This window comes from Panicum hallii, chromosome 2 (assembly GCF_002211085.1).
Source record: "Panicum hallii strain FIL2 chromosome 2, PHallii_v3.1, whole genome shotgun sequence".
NCBI classification, from domain to species: Eukaryota; Viridiplantae; Streptophyta; class Magnoliopsida; order Poales; family Poaceae; genus Panicum; species Panicum hallii.
The window spans coordinates 4,815,894-4,835,869 of NC_038043.1; the positions used below are offsets into that span (position 1 = coordinate 4,815,894).

General features: G+C 44.7%; 3 protein-coding genes and 1 pseudogene across 5 annotated transcripts; all 4 read right to left on the reverse strand.

The window, feature by feature from the left end:
• Positions 1-16: 16 nt before the first annotated feature.
• Positions 17-2,974, reverse strand: LOC112883529. 3 transcript variants are annotated; one of them, XM_025948832.1, is made up of 4 exons: positions 2,548-2,687; positions 1,420-2,475; positions 1,248-1,325; positions 17-609 (listed from the first exon to the last, which is right to left on the reverse strand). In XM_025948832.1, the coding sequence occupies exons 2-4, from the start codon at positions 1,867-1,869 to the stop codon at positions 532-534; spliced, it is 606 nt and encodes a 201-aa protein (XP_025804617.1). In that variant the 5' UTR covers positions 1,870-2,475; positions 2,548-2,687; the 3' UTR covers positions 17-531. The 3 variants fall into 3 exon arrangements, with proteins under 3 accessions (XP_025804617.1, XP_025804619.1, XP_025804618.1); XM_025948834.1 differs by having other exon boundaries at positions 1,248-2,475; positions 2,548-2,974; XM_025948833.1 differs by lacking the exon at positions 2,548-2,687 and having other exon boundaries at positions 1,248-2,523.
• LOC112883528 lies at positions 2,777-3,757 on the reverse strand (annotated as a pseudogene).
• Positions 3,758-10,497: 6,740 nt separating this feature from the next.
• LOC112880776 (toll/interleukin-1 receptor-like protein) lies at positions 10,498-11,264 on the reverse strand. The gene is made up of 2 exons (XM_025945531.1): positions 10,738-11,264; positions 10,498-10,576 (listed from the first exon to the last, which is right to left on the reverse strand). Exons 1-2 carry the CDS (start codon positions 11,262-11,264, stop codon positions 10,498-10,500), a joined length of 606 nt encoding a protein of 201 aa, XP_025801316.1.
• A 2,866-nt stretch (positions 11,265-14,130) lies between these two features.
• Positions 14,131-15,700, reverse strand: LOC112883006. The gene is made up of 2 exons (XM_025948218.1): positions 15,549-15,700; positions 14,131-15,430 (listed from the first exon to the last, which is right to left on the reverse strand). Exon 2 carries the CDS (start codon positions 15,404-15,406, stop codon positions 14,441-14,443), a length of 966 nt encoding a protein of 321 aa, XP_025804003.1. The 5' UTR covers positions 15,407-15,430; positions 15,549-15,700; the 3' UTR covers positions 14,131-14,440.
• Between the last annotated feature and the right edge of the window lie 4,276 nt (positions 15,701-19,976).

The following is a 19,976-nucleotide window of genomic DNA, read 5'->3' on the forward strand; positions in this document are numbered from 1 at the left end:
AATCAAAGCCATTATAGTGGAGCAATATAATTATTTCTTGTATATGCGTATGTTGTTAGTTATATGCCAACTTCTTATAATCTGTAATTTTCATGTTCATGACTAGCTCTGGGAAGTAAGATGCCCTTCGTGGGCCGATCCACATCGATCGTCGACTTGCTTTTTTTTCGATCGTGGGCCGGATAGCCGCCGGCCCATGGCGCAGCTTCGATCTGAGCGTGCAGCTCGATCACATAGCTCAAACACCACCATTTCCTCCACCGTCAATGCCGATCTGCCGGCATTCCATACGGTAATCATCCACCCATAGTCTAACAGACAGGCTGTTTTGGGAAGGAGCCCCACCCAACCCTATCAAGGAGAAACTTGAACCTACATTGTCAGCCTACAATTTCGAAGACAGAAACTAATGCACAAACGAACATTTCAGCACTGAATATGTTCACCTCCAAAAGTAATCACAGAAAAAAAAAATCATATCAAGCAGATTCGCAGAAGCGCCTGAAAGGAACAGGTCTCGATGGCTCAACATCAATCCCATATCCAGTACTGTCTTAAAAGGTTGTCGTTCGGTGATAGACCAACTACCCACTCCCCATCCCATACATACTGCAAACAAAGGTTGTGAACCATATCATAGCTATAGAAAAACAAATTCTACATGTATCTTGTATTGTCAGAATAAAAGACAATATCATAGTGCATCATAAGTAACATGGCTGCAATGTGCAATAAATTTAACTTAGTGAGCAACCCATTCATAATGCAGAAAACCTTGAAACTAATGGATGCCTGATCAGTATCCTAAATTGAGCTACATTGTGGTCAAATTAGTTGGGATATATTGTGGTCAAATTAGTTGCCATATGTACATAATCTTTTTATAGTAAATAGCTCTGTAGTTGGTACATTCACTAATAATTATTCTTCTTTTTTAGGAAGAAGAGTAATTTTAATTATTTGAAATACCATTCCAAATGCATGCTTTTGAATAACCACTGCACCAAAGAGTACAGAGTAAATTACTACTAAAACTTGTTACGATTGAAAACACAAATTTATTATATATCAAAAATGGAATAAATAATATGGACCTGAAAAAAGATCCCAAGGATAACATAGCGAATATAATCTACATTTGGTGTTGAAGTAAATTTTCCTAGATGAAAGCATTAATTATGTCTCACTAGATAAATCCACATATGTATGGTTAAACAAACAACCAGCAAGCATCATACAATACTAACCTCATCAGTGCCAACTGACAACATCTCTATGGACTCAGCAGACTTCCTGTGTAAATGCCAATGAATCCCGAATCGAAACTCCCCATGTCCAAGTCCAATACATGAGTGTAAGCACCAGTTTTCAGGTCATATGTGTAAATAACTAAATACCAGTTTCCAGGCGAAAACGTACCAAAGAATCCGGTGTCTGTCCATGCATAAACAATATCCTTTCATCATCCAATACCAGCAATGGATACACACGAGGCCTAGCAACCTGGGAAGGCAAGCTGTACTTTTTGACCCACAGCCCCTTCTCAAAATCTGATAGAAACCATAGGTCCATGAAAGTGTAACGAATATTGTGAACTGTAACCAAGCAGCCACATAAATTAGACAACGATAAATCCGTAACGAAGGTACGCACGGGAGATGGCCCACGGAGAGTCGGCATCCACTCCTCAGTCTCCAGGTTGAAAGAAGCTATGCTGCCACGCTCAAAACTTGAGTGGAGATAGCTGAATTCAGGATATATCAAGAAATGCACCACTCCATCCACGACCACACATTTCATCTCCTCCACAATCGAGGACTTCCTGCACATAGCACCATCTATACAGATAAGGGAGGGAGGCCTAGGCATTTCCCTCCACACTCCATGGTCGCTGCCGTCGGCGCCAATGGTGATCACCTCGCAGACCTTATATTTGGGGCCAAAGGAGCAGCGGGTGATGCGGAGTGCCTTGTACTCTCCAGTGGTGGAGACCCGGCCGAATGCATTCCTCTCCACAAGGCCACAGGGAGAGAACGAACCGCTCGTCCGGCCCGTTCCCCATGTACTCCGAGTGGCAATCTGGCAACGCCAGAGCAGCACCGGTGGCCGGGTTCAGCACCCAGAAAGCCATGCGCCGGTACCTGCACGCGACGCGGACGAGGTCGAGGCGAGTGCCAAGCACGCCGACGCCGTCCTCGGGTCTCGGCATCCGCCTCACGAGCTCGCCGGACAGATCCACGATGTCGACGTTGTGGACATGGTTGTCGTCGCGGTGGGCGAAGGCGAGGAGCGGCTCCCGGTGGCGGGCCCTGTGGGCAGCGATGAAGGCCCGGTCGTAGGTGAGGGACCGCCAGGTGGGGCTGACGGCGCGGAGGCGGCAGAGCTCCTTGGCTGAGAGACGCAGCAGGATCTCGCTCAGCGCATCCAGGAGCAGGTCGCCGGAGTTGGAGGCGGCGGCGCGCAGCTTCGCCATCGCTGCCATCGAGGGTTTGGTGAGCAAGGGCACCAAACTGGAATCCAAAGGGGGGAAGGCGTAAGAGGTTTTACCGGGAGTGGCAGGTGGGGCGCAATTGTCGGAGCAAGCAGGCTCAGACGAAGGTGACTGTCGCCGGCGGATCAGCGGGGCAGGCGAGCTCGGCCGGAGGTGACGGTCGCCGCCGCTGGCGGCCGGAGATCGGCAGAGCGGAGGGTGACCTCGAGCACGACTAGGGCGGCTGTCTGATGGGGAACAAGCAGCGTGGAGAGCACCGAGCCCAGGACGGCCCAACAAAAGGAGTTGCTCAGCCCACGAACTGACGTGTTGCTTTTCTTTTTTATTTTTTATGTCCTATAATTAATTTCACCACCCCCACAGGCACAGTAATTAAGCTGCCAAACTACACACATAAAACATTGCCTTCTCCTCGATAGCAACTTTTTATGAATTACGATCGAGATAACAAACCCAAAACCACGATCAAGATAACAATAATCACTGGAACATTTGATTTTTTTTCATTCCGCTTCTCTTTTTTCACTTGCTGATGCCTTCCTCGGCGTGCCACCGTTCCCGCAGCATGTCCGCGTACGCCTCCACCCAGCCCACCTCCGGCGCCACCGGCCTCACCGCCTCGCTCCCGCCGAACCGCTCCGCCCACGCCGCCAGCCTCGGCGTCCGCGCCGCTTCGATCAGCGCCACGCCGGCCACGGCGCGCAGCGCCTCGAGCCAGCTGAGGAACGACCCGAGCACGATGTCGAGGTACCCGATAGCGTCGCCGCCGAAGAACCGGCGCCCCTCCCCGTCCCCGAGGACGTCGCGCTCCAGCCAGTCCAGAAGCTCGGCCACCGGCGCTGCCGCCGTGGCCCTCCCGTGGATCGTGGCGCCCAGAAGCGCTGCGCGGCGCGGGCGTAGGGGTCGGCGCGGAGCAGGCTGGGCGTGCCCCGGAACGTGTCGTCGAGGTAGTGGAGGATGACGGCGGACTCACAGACGGGCCTGCCGGCGTGGAGGAGGACGGGCACCGCCTTGTGGACCGGGTTGGACGCGAGGAGGAGGGCCCTCTTGGCGGAGAGGTCCTCATGCACGTAGGCGTAGCGCAGTCCCGTGAGGTTGAGCGCGACGCGGACGCGCATCACGAACGGGCTCACCTGGCGGCGCGCGGCGAGGAGGGTCAGCTCGCTGCCGCAGACTTCTTCATCTTCTCCTCCTCCGGCCATCGACGGAGCTTCCTCCCGGTCCCGGCACCGTTGACGACGAGGGGAGCTTTAGAATTGTAGCACACAGCTAGTGCGTCTCCGCATCACAACTCACAAAGCTAACTTTCGGAGTATGTATGTGTGTGTATATATAAAATTATTAGCAAAAGAGCATAGTAGGTGATGCATTATTATTGTTGTCCTTTCACCAAAGAGATAAAAAATGAAATAGAGATTAGTGTATGGGTCAGTGGAGTGCTTGGCCTTAGTGGCAGGGCGTCATTGTCAATGGCAAGTTTCATTTCGTTGTTTTCAATAGTGCTATATTATCTAGAAACAATTTCGTTTAGGTCCCGTTCAGATCTTTAGAATTAAATTCTATTCTAATAATTATAATTTAAATATAAATTAATTAAGCTAATATAGTTGTATGTGTAATATATTTTTATATTATTGTTGGCCAAGAGATACTTATACACCGCACTTCTGTTATAGAAAAGCGAATCGAAGAGTATAACATATAACGTATATTAGAAACATAACATGATAAACTATAGAATCAATTTTCATCTTCTACCCCTATAAATTTAAGCTAAGTTTATATATATACTTGTAAAGTTGTGGATTGCCGTAGTTTAAGACAAATAATCTTAAGTAGATTCTAATTTCTCAAGATGAAGGGATCCAAACGGGGTCTTAATGAACATTTTATTTTGATGTTTCATAGGTATTCGTGGTATTTAATTCATGCATGAAGTGGAACTGTTTAGTTGGACACGGGACTGGATGAAAAAAAACTCTAGCTCTCAATGGATATGTGGAAGAGTTTTAGTGTGTTAGACTGGATGAAAAGAAACTCTAGCTCTCAATGGATATGTGGAAGAGTTTTAGTGTGTTAGAAACTATGTGAACCAGATTTCATCTAGATGAAACTGATTTTATCTCGTAACTTATTTTATCTCTCTCCTCATGATTTATTTGTTACCAACCTCCGTTGTCGAATACTTATCACTTTTGAGCACTTTATTTATTTCAAAATATTTGGCACTTCACGCTTCCCGAAACATGATTTTCTATTTTGTCCTCACAAGAATATTATAGGAATATTCTAGAAATACTAAAAAATACCTTTACAAGGGTATTTTGATCATTTCATGCTTAAAAGGTGAATTGTCTTAGTATTTGTGTCTTGGTCAAAGTTGCCAAGTATTTGGAAACGGAGGGGGGTTTGTCATTAAATTTGCTGACGTGTCGGGCCACCACGCGCGTGCGGGCGAGGCGAGACCAGAAGCACGTGCGGTGCAGTGCGGCCCGACGTGCTCACGCGCCGTCCTGCGCAGAATGGTGAGGGACTGCTGATCTGAGTGCTGGACCGTTCTGGGTTTTGGCCCAGTTCGATCCGCTAGGGTGTATTAGGTGGGCTGATCTGAGTGATGGGTCTCGGCCCAAGTTACTTTAGAATTTAGCTTTAGGTTTTGCTATAATTCAAATCTATTCAGTTTAAATTTGAACCCAGTTAAAAATTCAAACTTCACCTAGAAATTCCAAATAAATTCGGATAAATCCAAATCACTAGTGCACTTATGCTTAAATCCTTTTGACGCATAATTGTTATTACTAGGAAGGAAGATAGGAAGACAAGCATTTAACTTATATTTTTGAAACAATTTCATGGCTTCACTCACAAATAAAAACTTCAAAATTAGGCATTTTGCACAATAAAGCTCCACCAAAATATGGAATGTTACATGAATAGTCACCAATATGAAAGAAGAAAAGACACATCAGCCATACAATCATGCTGAGATTTCAGGCCTGAAGGCAAAAAAAAAAACCTGAAAGAAGCAAAAGCGCATGAGCCAAACATTAAAGCTGAGATTTCAGGCCTGCAAATAAATCAGTCACCTGTATGTACTCCCTTAATTTAACTCCCAAGTTCCAACTGCAACAACCGCAGGAATATTCAGCTACAGAAATCCTGGAGATGCTACGATACTAAGGATGTGTTTGGCAGAGCTCCATCTGATTCTAATTTTCTATGGGAGCTGATTCTATATGAGAAGATATTCTGTAGCTAAAAATAATTCTCTTTGATTATTTAGCATAAATTTTTTAAAATCAGGATGGAGAATCACTTCAATCAGGAGAAGCTACTTTTCAGCTTCTAGTCTCTTAGGACCTGTTAGGTATGGCTCCAACTCTGTCTGAATCAGCTCCACTCCAAAACTCCAGCTGGACCTGGCTCTGGGTGGAGTTAGAGCTAGCTGGATGGGGTATTTGGCATGGAGGGTGCCTCAAGCTCGAGAAAAGAGAATTTTGAGGATGGATTATCCTTTTTGCCCCTAACTCATAGCCCCACATGTCATCCTCTCGATCCGTATCTCCTTCTTCCTCGGGACGCCGGCCGCCACATATGAAATCGAGCGCTCGTAGCCTCGTGCAGCCGAGAAATTTGCAATTTAGCCATTCTCAAAAGTAGACTTCACTATAATACCATCAAATTTTTAGATTTCGCCTAGATGCTATTATGAACAATGCCTTCCCCTACAATGCCTTCTCTCCCTTTTTCTAATTCATTTTATAATTTCACCTTTTTTTTACCACATGAATTGACCGTTATGCTCTCTTCGCACCCACTCTTATCCGCTCGGTCGCACGCACGTCATGACCGACAGCAAGCGCCGCCGCGCTCGCAACCCCACGGTCGGTGGGCCTCGCTGCAGCGCCGCCGCTAGGAGACAATCCCGTCCCCGAGCTCCCGTCCTTCTTCTCTCAAGTCTCCGTCGCTGCCAGCTTCTCCACCTCCGCCGCGGGCACGGGCTGGACGGAGATGGCCGGCACGGCGGCGACAGGACGGATGGCAGCTCCTACCTCGTCGTCCCGTTCAGCTGCTCCTCTCTCCAACCATGCTCTACCTGTTCCGAACCGGGGGCCCAGGTGCTCGAGGTGACCGTCGACCCGGCTGCTTGCGTCGATCCAGCTGCCTCTTTCCTGTTGTTCTCGTGCGGACCCGAGTTGGAGGAGACGAGCCGAGGAGGATGCGGATGAGGACAGGGACAAGAACATCACGAAAGCCTTGACTAGCTGATTTGATATTGGAATCACAAATATCAATATCATCAGTAGCAGTTTCTCTGCACGACTTTATCGTATCTTGCAGCATGTCGCCGCCGCCGCGTCTCCCGGAACTTGGTCCGCCCCGCGTGGCGCTTGGCCGCCGCCGCCGGGGATGGAGGCGCGACGGTGGAGGGAGCTGTGGCCGGCGACGGAGGCGTGACGGCGGAGGGAGCTGTGGCCGGGGAGGAGAGCCACGGGCGCCGGCGGCGCGGGAGGGGGGCTCGGGACGGGAGGCAGTCGTGGGGGGCTGCGGAAGGGAAAAACAAAAAATCGTTTTTTCCGTAATAAGTGCCAATTTACAACTCCTATATTCGAGCTCTTTGAGTTGCAAAAGAGGTGCTCCAAAATTTCAAGTTTATTTGAACTTGAACTCCAGAGTTTTGGAGTTAGGGTGTGTGGCTAAAAAATTATTTGGAGTTGGTAGAGTTCAACTCCAAAATTATACCAAACATACCCTTAGTTCATTTCACAGAATCACTAGAAAATTATTTCTCTCTAAAATAAGAGAAAAATTATTTGATAAAGCTCCCGTTGGATCCGAACTCTGCGAAACGCAGACTAATATAATTAAGCCCCGGCCCTCCGTCTTCCGTACACCCCTTATTAACGAGTGCAGTGACGCACCATGCACGCTGCGCTTGCATTGGAATTCCGTTTGGCTGACCTAGCTTCTTGATCCTGTTGATTGATCTGGGGGTCTCACCTCTGACCAGACACTCGATTGACCAACCCTGCCTTGTTCGGTGATGCATCCTCCCCAATGCACTCATCACTAGAGAGCATGCATTGCAGTAGGACAGTACCACCTGTTGATTGAGGCACTGGGATTGTATTGTATCCGACGAAAAGCGCCACCTGCGATTCCTGTTGCGGCATGGAAGGAAGAGTAGAAACAGCAGACAAAAAGTTAGGTTTGCCGGTTGCAGTTCAACACTTACCGAGAATGCAGGCAAGAATAGCACTATGTATGTTAAGAAAGAAAGGTCGATTTGATTTGATTTGTGCCATTTCACTCTGTCGTCGGACTATTCTTCGCACATCTAGGCTGGGATGTATACATGCGGTAAGAAAACCCGATCCAGGAAGAAAAAAAAGGATGGGGCAAGGATTATCTGACTGAAGCTTGTCTTTGTCAGCTGTAGTACTACTGTATACTAAGCGAAAACGGATGCTCCTGCCTTCGTTAGTTCGCTATGCGTCTTCCCCGGTCCTCATCTTTGCAAGTATTTTCTTTTCTGTGTTTTCGATGAGATCAGATTAGTGCGATCATGCCAGTACAGTTGAAATCTAGCATATATATGATAGTTGACATTAGTTACTCGCGTTAGTAATAGAAACGACTTTGTTTTGCATGCATCATTTGAGAGGGTGGTTGAGAGTATAACGGTACGGTCTTAGTATATAGTCGACGATGGCTAGCTTTTGCGCCTCACAAGTAATGCATTTTCTAGATAGTGAACCATGCATGGTTGCTCACCACAATCCATCACCACCGCCCAATAGAAACTTAAGGGTTCAGCAGTCTTTGGTTGCAATAAACAAATAAAAGAAGTCCTTAGGCTGACCGCAACTTTGAAGGCAAGAAGCAACTATCAATTTCACAACTAATAAGGTCAGAGGATTATATTCCATCAAGATTCCAACCGTGGGTTTTAGTTCCTTCAAGTCTAGAAAAAGTGTGGATGATCTATATATCATTTAGCATTTCTTCCTTTTGAGAGCATCGATCGATCAACAAAATTATACAGGTTGACAGGTATAGATGTTAAAAATTTGGGTAACTTTTAACACCAAGAAATGTTGAGTTTCATTTTGGTCTAGCTTGTGTAAAAAAAACCATGGTGATTCATATGAACCGGGCCTTCAACTGGTATCAAGTTTCTTTCTGCAAAATAATTGTATGGACTTACTAATATGCAAGTAAAAATGCAAAAGAAATATGATTTTGATTTACCGATTAACCAAGTTAACCAAGAAATCATTAAAAAGACTATGGATGCCCAAGATTCCTAGCTACTGATGGTAACATAGATATTGTTGGTCTTTTAGTGCCCCAAATTTCAAAACAAAGATTTGAGCCTCAAGAAGAAAAATTCTAAAAAAATTACCATAACAGACCAAGATCCTAAGATCACAATGTGTTCAATCAAATCTATATTGTGGCCATTCATTAAACGAATAAAATAAAGATTTACAATATCGATTAATTTCCTGAAGTTTGGGACATTGGATCCCATACATGTTGTGCTTTATATACCAGCCATGAAGAAGCATTAATTGCAGATGAAACAACATGATCATGAATACAATTCGGGGCAATCTATTAACTTTTTTGTTGTTTTTCATGGTATGTACACCGGCCCTGTCACCCTGGATCTCAATTATGAATCAATCATGACTGATTTTATTTTCCAACAAAAAAATATGGCACAGGGAGTGGTTTATTGTACAGGTAGAAGCAATATCAAATTAACAGTTTTATTGATGTGGAAAAATAGATCAATTGATCATAAATAGCCGATAAACAAATACATAAACTTTAAAATATCTTGGATCAATTTTAGTAGTGAAGGATTAATGCTGGTAACTAGTCACAACAGCACCACTTATCATATAAATTTAACATCACACACAGACATATGCCACTGATCAGTGCCGTAACAAAAAACAAAGGCATATGCCACTCGCAGCCTCAAAATATATTTAGCCAAAAAACATATTATTAATTAAATCTTCTGTCCAATATAATGAGAATTCGACACATATCAAATGGACTTTGTTGTTAAATTCCAAAAATATCACACACCGTGACTTGAGGGGGGGGGGGGGGGGGGGGAACTGGACTTTCTTAATACTGCTCTCCTGCAGTACGTACAATAATGTTGCATTTAACATGTACATAGATAAGGAGTACATATGTATGATCTTGGTAAGAACATAATTCATTTCATTCGTACACTTGGTATCATCAAATTGATTCATTCAACATCCATATCATGAGATATTGATATTTTGAAAATATATAAATAGCTAATTAACAAATTCAATCCCGCTTCAAAATGAAGACTTATCCACCATTCCGAAGCATATATAATGCATACATGTTTTCCTCTGAATTTGTTTGGGACAAACAAAATAGTGAAACATTCAGCAGTTCCTTTTCTAGTAATTAAACTGATGTCAATGTATTACTTCCTAGAGTTCTGTAAATTAACCTGAGTTGATATTCGAGCGATGTGAGACGGTTCAAATAAATTACACAGCAGTGTACTCTAGCATGAGAAAGATCAGCAATACAAGCAACTCTAAGAAAATAGCTAAGAGTGTACTCACACAACATGAGGTTTAATTTCTCTGAAAGCGGCAGTTGTGTATACAGGCGCACTGTCACGGTGAAGAAGCTAAAGCGTGATCAAATACCACTCTCTCAAACTACCCACATGCTAATTTTGCAGATAATGGGCGAGATAAAATATAGTATTTGAACTCAACACCGTCATGCAACGAGTCACATATTATTATAGACTCACATTGCAATGGCAGATGGTGAAAAATCCATGTCCTCACATACAATATTAGACAAGATCCCAGCTATGTTTTAGTAGCTAATAAATATTAGAGCTAATGGATCCAAACAAAACCTTATTAGCTAGATTTATTCCTATCATCCTTTAATAAAAAAGACGTCAATCCGGGAAACAAAGACGATCATTGCACGCTGGTCTCTGTTTCCTCAATCCTCTTCATCACCGCGTTCGCTGCCGCTGACACCAGCTCGGCCAAATCACTGCAGATCGACAGAAATCGCCATATATAGCACACAATTAGTTATTAGTTTGCTCCAAGCTAGTTGCATCGTTATATTGCATGTGTGCATAATAACAAGTGATGAGTGGATTATTATTAGCTAGGTCAGGCCAGGCCGCCGTCAGGCAGGAAGTAATGTACCCTGTGGCGGGGTCGTAGGTGAGGCCGACGGTGTAGCTGGCCTCGCGGAGCGCGGCCCTGAAGCGCTCGACGTCGCGGGGGGCGAGGGCGCTGGACTCGACGACGGCCGGCGACAGGACCAGCCCGGAGGGCTTGACGCCGTAGAAGATGGGGACGATGACCTTGCGCGCCTCCACCAGCGAGGCGAGCTCGTGGAGGCAGAAGGCCGAGTCGAGGTAGCCCTCGGAGAAGATGGCCACTGCCACCTTGCACTGGCTGATGCCCTCGTCGATGCGCGCCACGAGCCGGTCGCCCGGGCGCAGGGACACGTTGTCCAGGAACGGCCGGACCCGGCCGCCGCTGAGCTGCAGCAGCCGGTCGTACAGCTGCCGCGCCAGCGTGTGCCGGGTGTCCGCCCCGCGGTGGTTGATGAACACGTCGTACGCCCGCCCTGGAGGCTGCGGCGCGTTGAGGCGCACCGCCGCCATGGACATGGACGAGGACGACCTGCCGGCCGTCACGGCCCTGTACAGCAGCCAGGACGCCATTGACGCGGAAGATCGGAGCTCGCTCGTTCCCGGCGGTTTTAGTTTTCCTTTGAGATTTCCGGAATTATTCGGGGGAGCTCAGACGACTCATGAAACTGAACCGACCAACGATCAATCGTCTATTCTCTTATAGCGGCAGACGTGTGGAAGCGCGCGCTCATTCGCGCGAAAATCTCTGCCCATCTGCCCGTCATAGTAAGCTGCTCGACACAAGAAATTTGTTACGCAGCCTGCTGTCCCGGCGCACGTGCTGATAGAAGTCCGGTTGTTCACATTTTTTTCCCAGAAACTTCAAAGTACAGGTGCCTGAAAAAGAAAGGGAAAAGTCTAATTTAGACTCTTGAATTATTAAAAAAAATCTAATTTTCAACCTTCAACTAAAAACCGGACAACAGACACCATCCAACTATCGAAACTGAGCAAATTTGGTCCTTCGGATGGTTTTGATGGTGGCTTTCCATTTTATGAAAATTAAAAATATTCAAATTTAAATTAAAAAATTTATATGTAATTTATTTTAAATTAAAATACGAAATGGATATCAAAAGTTTTCTAAAAATATAATCTATCTATTGGCAATATACTTATCAGTTATTCGGATTCAATTTTTTTATATTCATAGCATTTGGTTGCTTATAGTTATGCCTATTATTTTTAATAAATAAGATTCAAATAGAAAAATAATAGATACATTTTTTTAGAAAATTTTTTGTACTAGTTTCATATTTTTCTGATTTAAAATGAATTAGTTTTGAGTTTTTAGATCTAATTAGATTTTTTTTAATTTTTTTAGAAAATACAAAACCACCTCAGAAACCACCCTAAGAGCCAAATTTACCTGGTTTTGACAGTTGAATGGCCTCTCCGGTTTTATAGTTGAAGGTTGAAAATCGGATTTTTGCGATTGTTGGAGGATGTAAACTAAACTTTTTCCAAAAGGAAATAAATGGTTCAGTAAAGAAGAAGACGTGATGAAGGTTTGTCGGTAGTTCTGTGATTACTGGATGTTGTAGGATGGAATGTAGTTTGTCTGTTCTGGATCAAAATAGAGCATCCTAGTATTTTTGTGATGGATTAAACAGATGAGGAAATAACACATGTACCCCTATTTAATGTCTTGTTTGGTTGTTATTTTGTTGATTTTATAGCCGGTTGGAAATAATTACTTTCCAAAATACCATAGGATGTCTTATATTCGGATACAAATTTTGAACTCTTTAATACCTTATATTTCAGGATGAAGGGAGTACTAATTAATTATTAACTATGCTAGAAATTGCAAGCAGGAGAGGAATATGGGGCTACATAGTAGTACGGGACATTTTCAATTTCAAGAACGGTTCCAGGAAAGCAAAGTTGATGTATATGTACCCTAGCAGCTATCTACGTCTGTTGTAGCAGCAAGAACAGAGCCCAAAAATTTAAACGATATTAAATCTGGCAGGAAGTTCAAAAGGTTGTTTAACGAATTCTCAGAGTCACGAACTTCACTAGGGAGTATCTCCTATAAAAGATGCAGTGGTATAACGATTAACGAGTCATGAACAGGAACAATCATTTTCAGAGAAAAGTGGAATGATTCTGAAGAGTGTACAGAATTGGAGGATACATACTAAGTTCCACTTTGAGAGAGTAAAGTAAAATCCGACCCCAACATGCATCACTACCAATACCAACAAATCCAAATGCATAATAGATCAGAACATTAACACCGACGCTGCTTCCAGTAGAAAAGAAAAAAAAAATACCATCATTGCCAGGCACAAATGGGGAAGCTGCAAATTGTCTTAATGAGAATTGTGTACCGTCTTCCTCCAAGGAAATATCCTAGATGAGAACTCTAATCACACTGCAGAACATGACACACAAATAACCCATAGTTTTTTCAACTTTTTTCTCCAGCAATTGCGAACATGCAGAAGCTAATTAAAGCACAGTGGTAATTTGGCCAGACCAACGTATTGGTAACCACAAATACTGGATTCACCCAGGGTCCTACAACTTCATACCCAGCATTGAATGACAGTTGGACACAACACATACAGCTATAGACATATAGCACTGGTGAAAAGATGCCCCTCACAATTCACAAAGATTCAGAAGCTTTAGAACAGAAAAATACTAAAAGAGACATTAAAGATGCCTAACAATTCACAAATAGAATGCTCGGTGACTTTTGAAGAGGTAAATCAAGCGATGTGATCGAGGACCCCAGCCATCTGAATCAAAGTTACTGCCGGACCAACACACAGTAGAATGTTCTGCCTGCAAGAACAAAGGGCACAAATATCAGATCCTGAACTCAACAAAACCGGAGACCTTATCATACATTTCAGGCTATGACGGAGGACAAACCATGCCAACTAAAATCTTCAATTAAGCAAGAATTATTACTCATTTCTGATCACACTCTTAACACTAATGTTCTGTCAGTGTCATGTCACACTCTTAACACTCATTTGTGGAATGAAGGTAACAGTGTAACAGAGTACCCATCAACTTAATTTTTAATTCAGTCATATAAAGCTCTCAGCTCCAACAGGATAAATGTAGCGGAAGTAAAAAAAAACATTACTCACCTCATTAACTGGGACCATTCGGTAATCTCAATGGATTTCCAGTATACAAATCCATTGCAACATAAGGCCTGGTCACTGCTAAATCTGTGTAAGCAGTGGTCCTTGGATTGTAAATCCTGAGTAATTCCCTAGTTCCAGTGTAAGTAACTATCCTCCCATCATTTAGCACCAACAAGGGATGTACACGAAATCCATCTTCTGGTGCTTTTTGCTCAATTTGTATGGTGTGTTGTCTGACCCATAAGCCTTCCTCAAAGTCCATCAGGAACCAAAATGTCTATATAAACCCAACGCGCGCAATGAACCACACTAAGGGGATGTTTGGTTTGGAGAGGCTTATTATAAGCCCCACCAATAAAGCTCTAATAAGTCTCTTTTTATCCAAACATGAAGGCTTATAGATGAGGCTTATACCCATAAGCCCCTTCAAGGGATGCTTCAAGGGATGCTTACAGGGTTATTTTCTGTAGGCCCCACCAAAACATTTTCTCTTTCCTCCCACTACCCTTGTCTCTCTCACCTTCAGAGGTATTAATGAGGGGTAGAAAGGTCATTACTAACTACAGGAATTTTTTTATAAGCCGTTACAACCAAACATCACTTTAGGCTCGTAATAAACCTCTCCATATGAGGGGCTTGTGGACTTATAATAAGCTCCTCCAATCCAAACCAAACATCCCATGAGCAGCCATTCAGGGAAGCCAGTGAGAGTTGGTTGAAATTGATATGGTTGCTTGGAAGATCAGGAAAGGAACCCTCGAATCTGAACAGGGGCCCTTGAAGAGTTTTCCTCCAGTCTTCTGTCTCGAGGTCAAATGAAGCTATAAACTTTACCTTAACACAGTCGTACCAGTAATCCTCATTGACGAAGAAATAGACAATTCCATTGACGACTGCTGTGCTATTGAGGCGAACATCAATAGGATGTGGAGGGCCTTTGTTTGCCCTCCATCGAGCATCGCTGCTGCCATCAAGGGTGAAGACTTCGAATAGCTGCTCAGAGGAAGAAGGCTTAACAAAGGTATTAACAGAGACATGAAGCACCTTGCCAGTCGAGGCAACCTTGCCGAACGCAACCCCAACCCTGTACTTGTACATGTCTAGCTGGAGCGCCGTGTCCTCATCTGCCAATTCTTCAGGCAAGGCGAATATAGCTCCAGTGGCCGGGTCAAGCAATCGGTAGCTGCTCATCTCTCTCACGATCTGCACGAAATCGAGCTGCGCGGACACCACCCAATCCTTCCTTATCCCGTCGCCCATCGCGCGGATCCGCTTCACCACTCGCCCGGAGAGGTCCATGATTTCGCAGAGGATGTCGCCCTCCGGGTAGCCTGACGACGGGCCGTAGCAGGCAACGACGAGCGGCCCGGGGTGGCATGCGGCGTGCGCGGAGACGAACTGCGGGTCGGAAAGGAGGGCACGCCACGGGCGGCTGACCGCGTGGAGGCGGCAGAGCTCCCTGGCGGCGAGGCGCAGCAGGACCTCGTACACCGCGTCGAGAGTCAAGGGCGGCAGGACGCCGCCCCCTCCGCCCGGCCTGGAGCGGCTGCTCGGCGGAGCCATGCCCGAGGCTCGCGAGTGGTCGATCTGCAGCATCAGAGAAGGATTCTGCACGGATTGGAGGGTGTGGGGAGCGGAATCAAGGAGCGCAACTGCAGCGGCAACGAGGGGTTTGCACGATCGGAGGTGGGTGATGAGAACGTACCAGTGGAGCGCGCGAGTTCCGAACTGGGATCGACCGCCGCCGAGCGATTCCCTCTTCCGCGACGCTTGCTAGGGTATGGCGGCGCCGGAGTCGGGGATCGGCGTGGTGCTGGGGTTTGGCCGTTTGGGGAATGGGGATGACGACGACGCCGCCGCGGGCGAAAGCGGAATTTGCATTGCCTTGAGGCAACGAACTACTGGTCTAGGAGGGGTTCAGATTCTCTAGCGTGCTGAAGCGAAGTCACGCGTGACTTGCGCATCGCCCGATGCCCTCCGTTTGCCATTCAACGTTGATGAAGGTACATCTTTCCTAGCGCGTAGAGCGTCAGTCCAGCTGCTAATTCTGGCTCAAATATGGCCCAGTTCGCGAGAAGGAGAAGGAAACAGAGCTGAACGGATATTTCAGTGCATTAAAACTCTGCTTTTGTACAGAATTGAACAAGGATTTCACTTTAACTAAAATAACCGTAATAAGCTTTACTAATGACTACTAATCCAACGACTCATATAGCTCAAAAAAAATTAATATGACAATGGGAGCTGTAGAATAAATAGACATTTCATTTACAGTTTCATCAGTTCCATGCTCTGAATATCTAATATAATCCCATCCGAAAGGCACTGCTACAATTAGTGAGATTGTACAGTTAGCCGTAGATTTTGCTTGGCTATAGGAGCTCCACCAAAAACCACCAATTAGCAAATTTGTGGCAATGGGAGCTCCACCAAAAATCACCAATTAGCACATTTGTACTAAACGCATCCTCCCAAAAGAACAAAATAACATTACAAAAGAACAAAGATCCTTGCAGATGCCAATAGCTACAGATTTAGGTCCCTAAAGAAGTTCATGAATAGGGATATCATCAATTTCACTAGGACCCCGCATGAGACATAAGAAAGGTTAAAACAGGGCAACAGTAAAACTAGTTTAGATAAGTTGAAATAGAGCAACGCTGAGTTAAAATTACCATAAGTAAATCTCTAAAGTTAGTAAAGGCATTACTGTCCTTGTGAGTATTGTCCATTGGTGTTTGAGTTCCTGCATCACAACCATCGTCTTGATGCTGCATAAAGCGTATAACCATGTTATTTAGAAGACAACAGCGAATAACTTAAATATAATACAAGGGTGTTGCAGCAGCATACATTAGATTTATTTGGCACTTTCTTTTTGAATTTTCTTGTCTTGTCGAGCTAGCTTCTAGGTCGCTTCGAACTTCTTGGTTGGACACATTTTTTCTTTAGGCGAGCAGCACTAAGTAAATCATCGCCTTGTTGAACATTAGGCTGGGCAGTACACGATTCACTCAAAATACTTCTAGATGCACTGATTTTATCCTCTAGTTGCTTACCAAGCCTATCAAGTGTACTATCTATCACTGAACAACATTCCAGAGAGCTTGCAGCTTGATATGCCAAGATCAAAAATTTGTGACACAAATACCTATAGCGAAGCATAGCATCCAATTTTGGATTTTCAATGATGCTCCTTCCTTCGTTGTCATGTAGAGTGCCATATCTTGCTTCCCTTGTCCAACGTTTCAGAATATAATGGTCTGGTAATAACTTAATATTCATCAAGTCAGAACTTTCAAAGCATGGGCACACAATACCCCAGTCCTTGTAAACTGCTCACAATTACATGATGCCCTTTGCTCCAAAGAATTACCATCAACTATGCGCTCTTGTTCAGAACTTAAATCACCATTAGCCCTCACAATTGCAACATCATATGTGTTATTTCCACCCAATGATCTAGCACAAGCAGCCATGCTTCTTTCATATTCGGTTTGGAATGATTCAAATATCGGGGGGGGGGGGTGTAAATTTTGCTTGCTTGCATTAACATAGGTGTGTTCATTCTTATTCTAGGTAGCTTTTTTCTAGCTTCGAATTCTTCATCAAGCTCTTTGTTTATTTTTGTTTGCACAGCCCTTTCAAAATGCTTTAAGAAACTAATGATGTCAAGATCCAACTTCAAATGTGTTTTTAAGTCACTATTAAAACTCTCACTTAGTTGTGTGCTTCTCATTCCCAATGTAAAAATATTCCTCATGTAACATTCAGCCCACTGTTCCTTGAACTTGTAGATGTTATCTAGCCATGATGCCTTTTTCTTGTCCACTTTACTCCTCATGATGTCAAATGCTTCCGCAAAGGCTCCTTTGTCCTCAATGTTATACATGCAAGCACTAAACTCCGAGAGAATGTGAGGCTCTTCTTTTTCTTTATCATCATCATCATTTTTACCATTGCTTAAGTGCTTGACAGCATTCTGCATTATGTGAAAGGTGCATAATCCATGCCAAGCTTCTACAAATACCTCCCGAACAGCCTTTCCCATTGCGGTATCTTGATCAGTAAATATAGTTCTAGGCTGTTTACCATTATGTGCTGACAGAAAAGTCTGAAACAGCCATATGAAAGAAGCACATGTTTCATCAAACAAAAGAGCAGCTCCAAAAATGACGGTTTCTCTAAATTGATTGAACCCAACAAAGACGCCGAAAGGCCTATATTCTTTGTTTGTACCAAAGGTAGTGTCAAAGGTGACAACATCCCCAAAGTGAGCATAATCAATTATCATCTTAGCATCAGCCCAAAATATATTGGTTATTTGTTCCTCACAGTCCAATTGCACAGCATAGTGAAAAGATGGGTTCTCAGATATCTTATCTTGAAAATACTTCAACATGCTTCCTGCTTGTCCATATGTCAACTCTCTTTGGCGCTTGCCCCGCAAATAATTTTTGTGATCACGACAAGTGTAACTAAGATTCATTGCCCCTCCAACTTGCCGACTAGCCAATTCATGTGCAGCTTTTGGTCTAATTCCTGAATCATCGGCGGCCTCAATTTCAAAGGCCTGCACTTCTGAAATCCTCCTTTGTGATAACATTAGATGGAAGGTTTGTGGTAAGAGAAGGACATGATTATGCACAAGAATTAGATCGAACAATTCATAATTTCCTTGTTCTCGATCTAACGTAAGACCCATCCGAACTGGACAACCTGTTCTTGTTTCAGCTCGAGGATTTTTGGTGGCATGGTCTCTCTTGTCTCGTGCTCTACAACCCTCTTTGGCACACATATATCTACATGAAGTTACTTTCCCATCGTATTTGCTCTTATTTGTGTACCTTTTTCTGACCTCAAAGCCTACATGACCTCCATATTCCATCCAAAATATCCAAGCATCATCCAAATTTCTAAATTTCTGGCCAATTTGAGGTACCCAAATAGGATTGACATTCTCCCTATATGGAATCAGATGCATACGTATCACTGCTACCAGACATCTGGATAGAAACAAAACAAAGGAAAACGATTGCAAGTCTAACTTACTTGTTGCCTTCTTCCACCGAATCGTGGTTGGTTGTTGGTTGCAGCACTGCCTCCGGCAAGCTTGAACGCGGTCCCCCTCCATCTCCTCCCGGCAGCGCAGCCATCCAGAGCACGTGAGGTCAGCCACTCTTCCGTAGCTCGCACAGGAGCGGAGGTCGCCCGCAGCAGGAGCAAGCTCCGTGCCGCGTCTACATATGCAGCAGGCACCGGTCGTCCGTGCTTGGCAACAGGGCGGTGCGCGTTTTCCCGTGCTAATTTCTGGAGCAATGGCACTTCCGCGCCAATCTCGTCCAGCGGCGGCAAGCCACAGCGGCTGCTGTCCTTCCCCTTCTCGCGAACTGGGCTATATTTGGGCCAGAATTGGCAGCTGGGCTGACGCTCTACGCACTGGGAAAGATGTACCTTCATCAACCGTTGGATGGCAAATGGTGGTCTGGGCCGCGGGGCCCGGTGGGCATGAATCTCCTCATTCACTCTATCTTTTTTTTCACTGGCCAACCCACACCACAGGTTTTAATTGAATCACTCATGAAAAAGGCACACTCAAATAAAATGAAAAGTAATTAAGGTCACTAATATCTAAAAATAAATAAATAGAAAACAAAAAAGAAAAAGGAAGCACTGTTGAACAAGTCTACTGCGTTATACTTGGTCAAAGAACACCTATTATTTTAGATAAGGGGAATTGGCATTCTTATCCCAACTCTGAACGATAATTATGATTTTACCCACTTTCCGCTACTTTGAGATTTGACCACTATTTTTTTTAAAACGAAGGCTCTGTTTGCCCCTCCTTTTAACTCTGTTAGTGGGATCTAAAATAAACAAATTAAAAAAAGAAAAACCCTTTTATATAATAGTGTGCAAAGATAACAATATCCCTTATCCCTCTCCCCCTCCAGACTACTCTCGTGACCTCCTCTCTCTCCCCGATTCCCCTCACTCCCGTCATCCCGATTCAAGCGACGGCATCAGGCAGCAGCGTCAGGCCCTCGACCAACTAGGTTAGGGGTGCCGACGCGTGCGCGCGACCCTGCTAGGGACCCTCGCAAGCGCGTGAGGGCCCGGCCAGGGAGCGGCG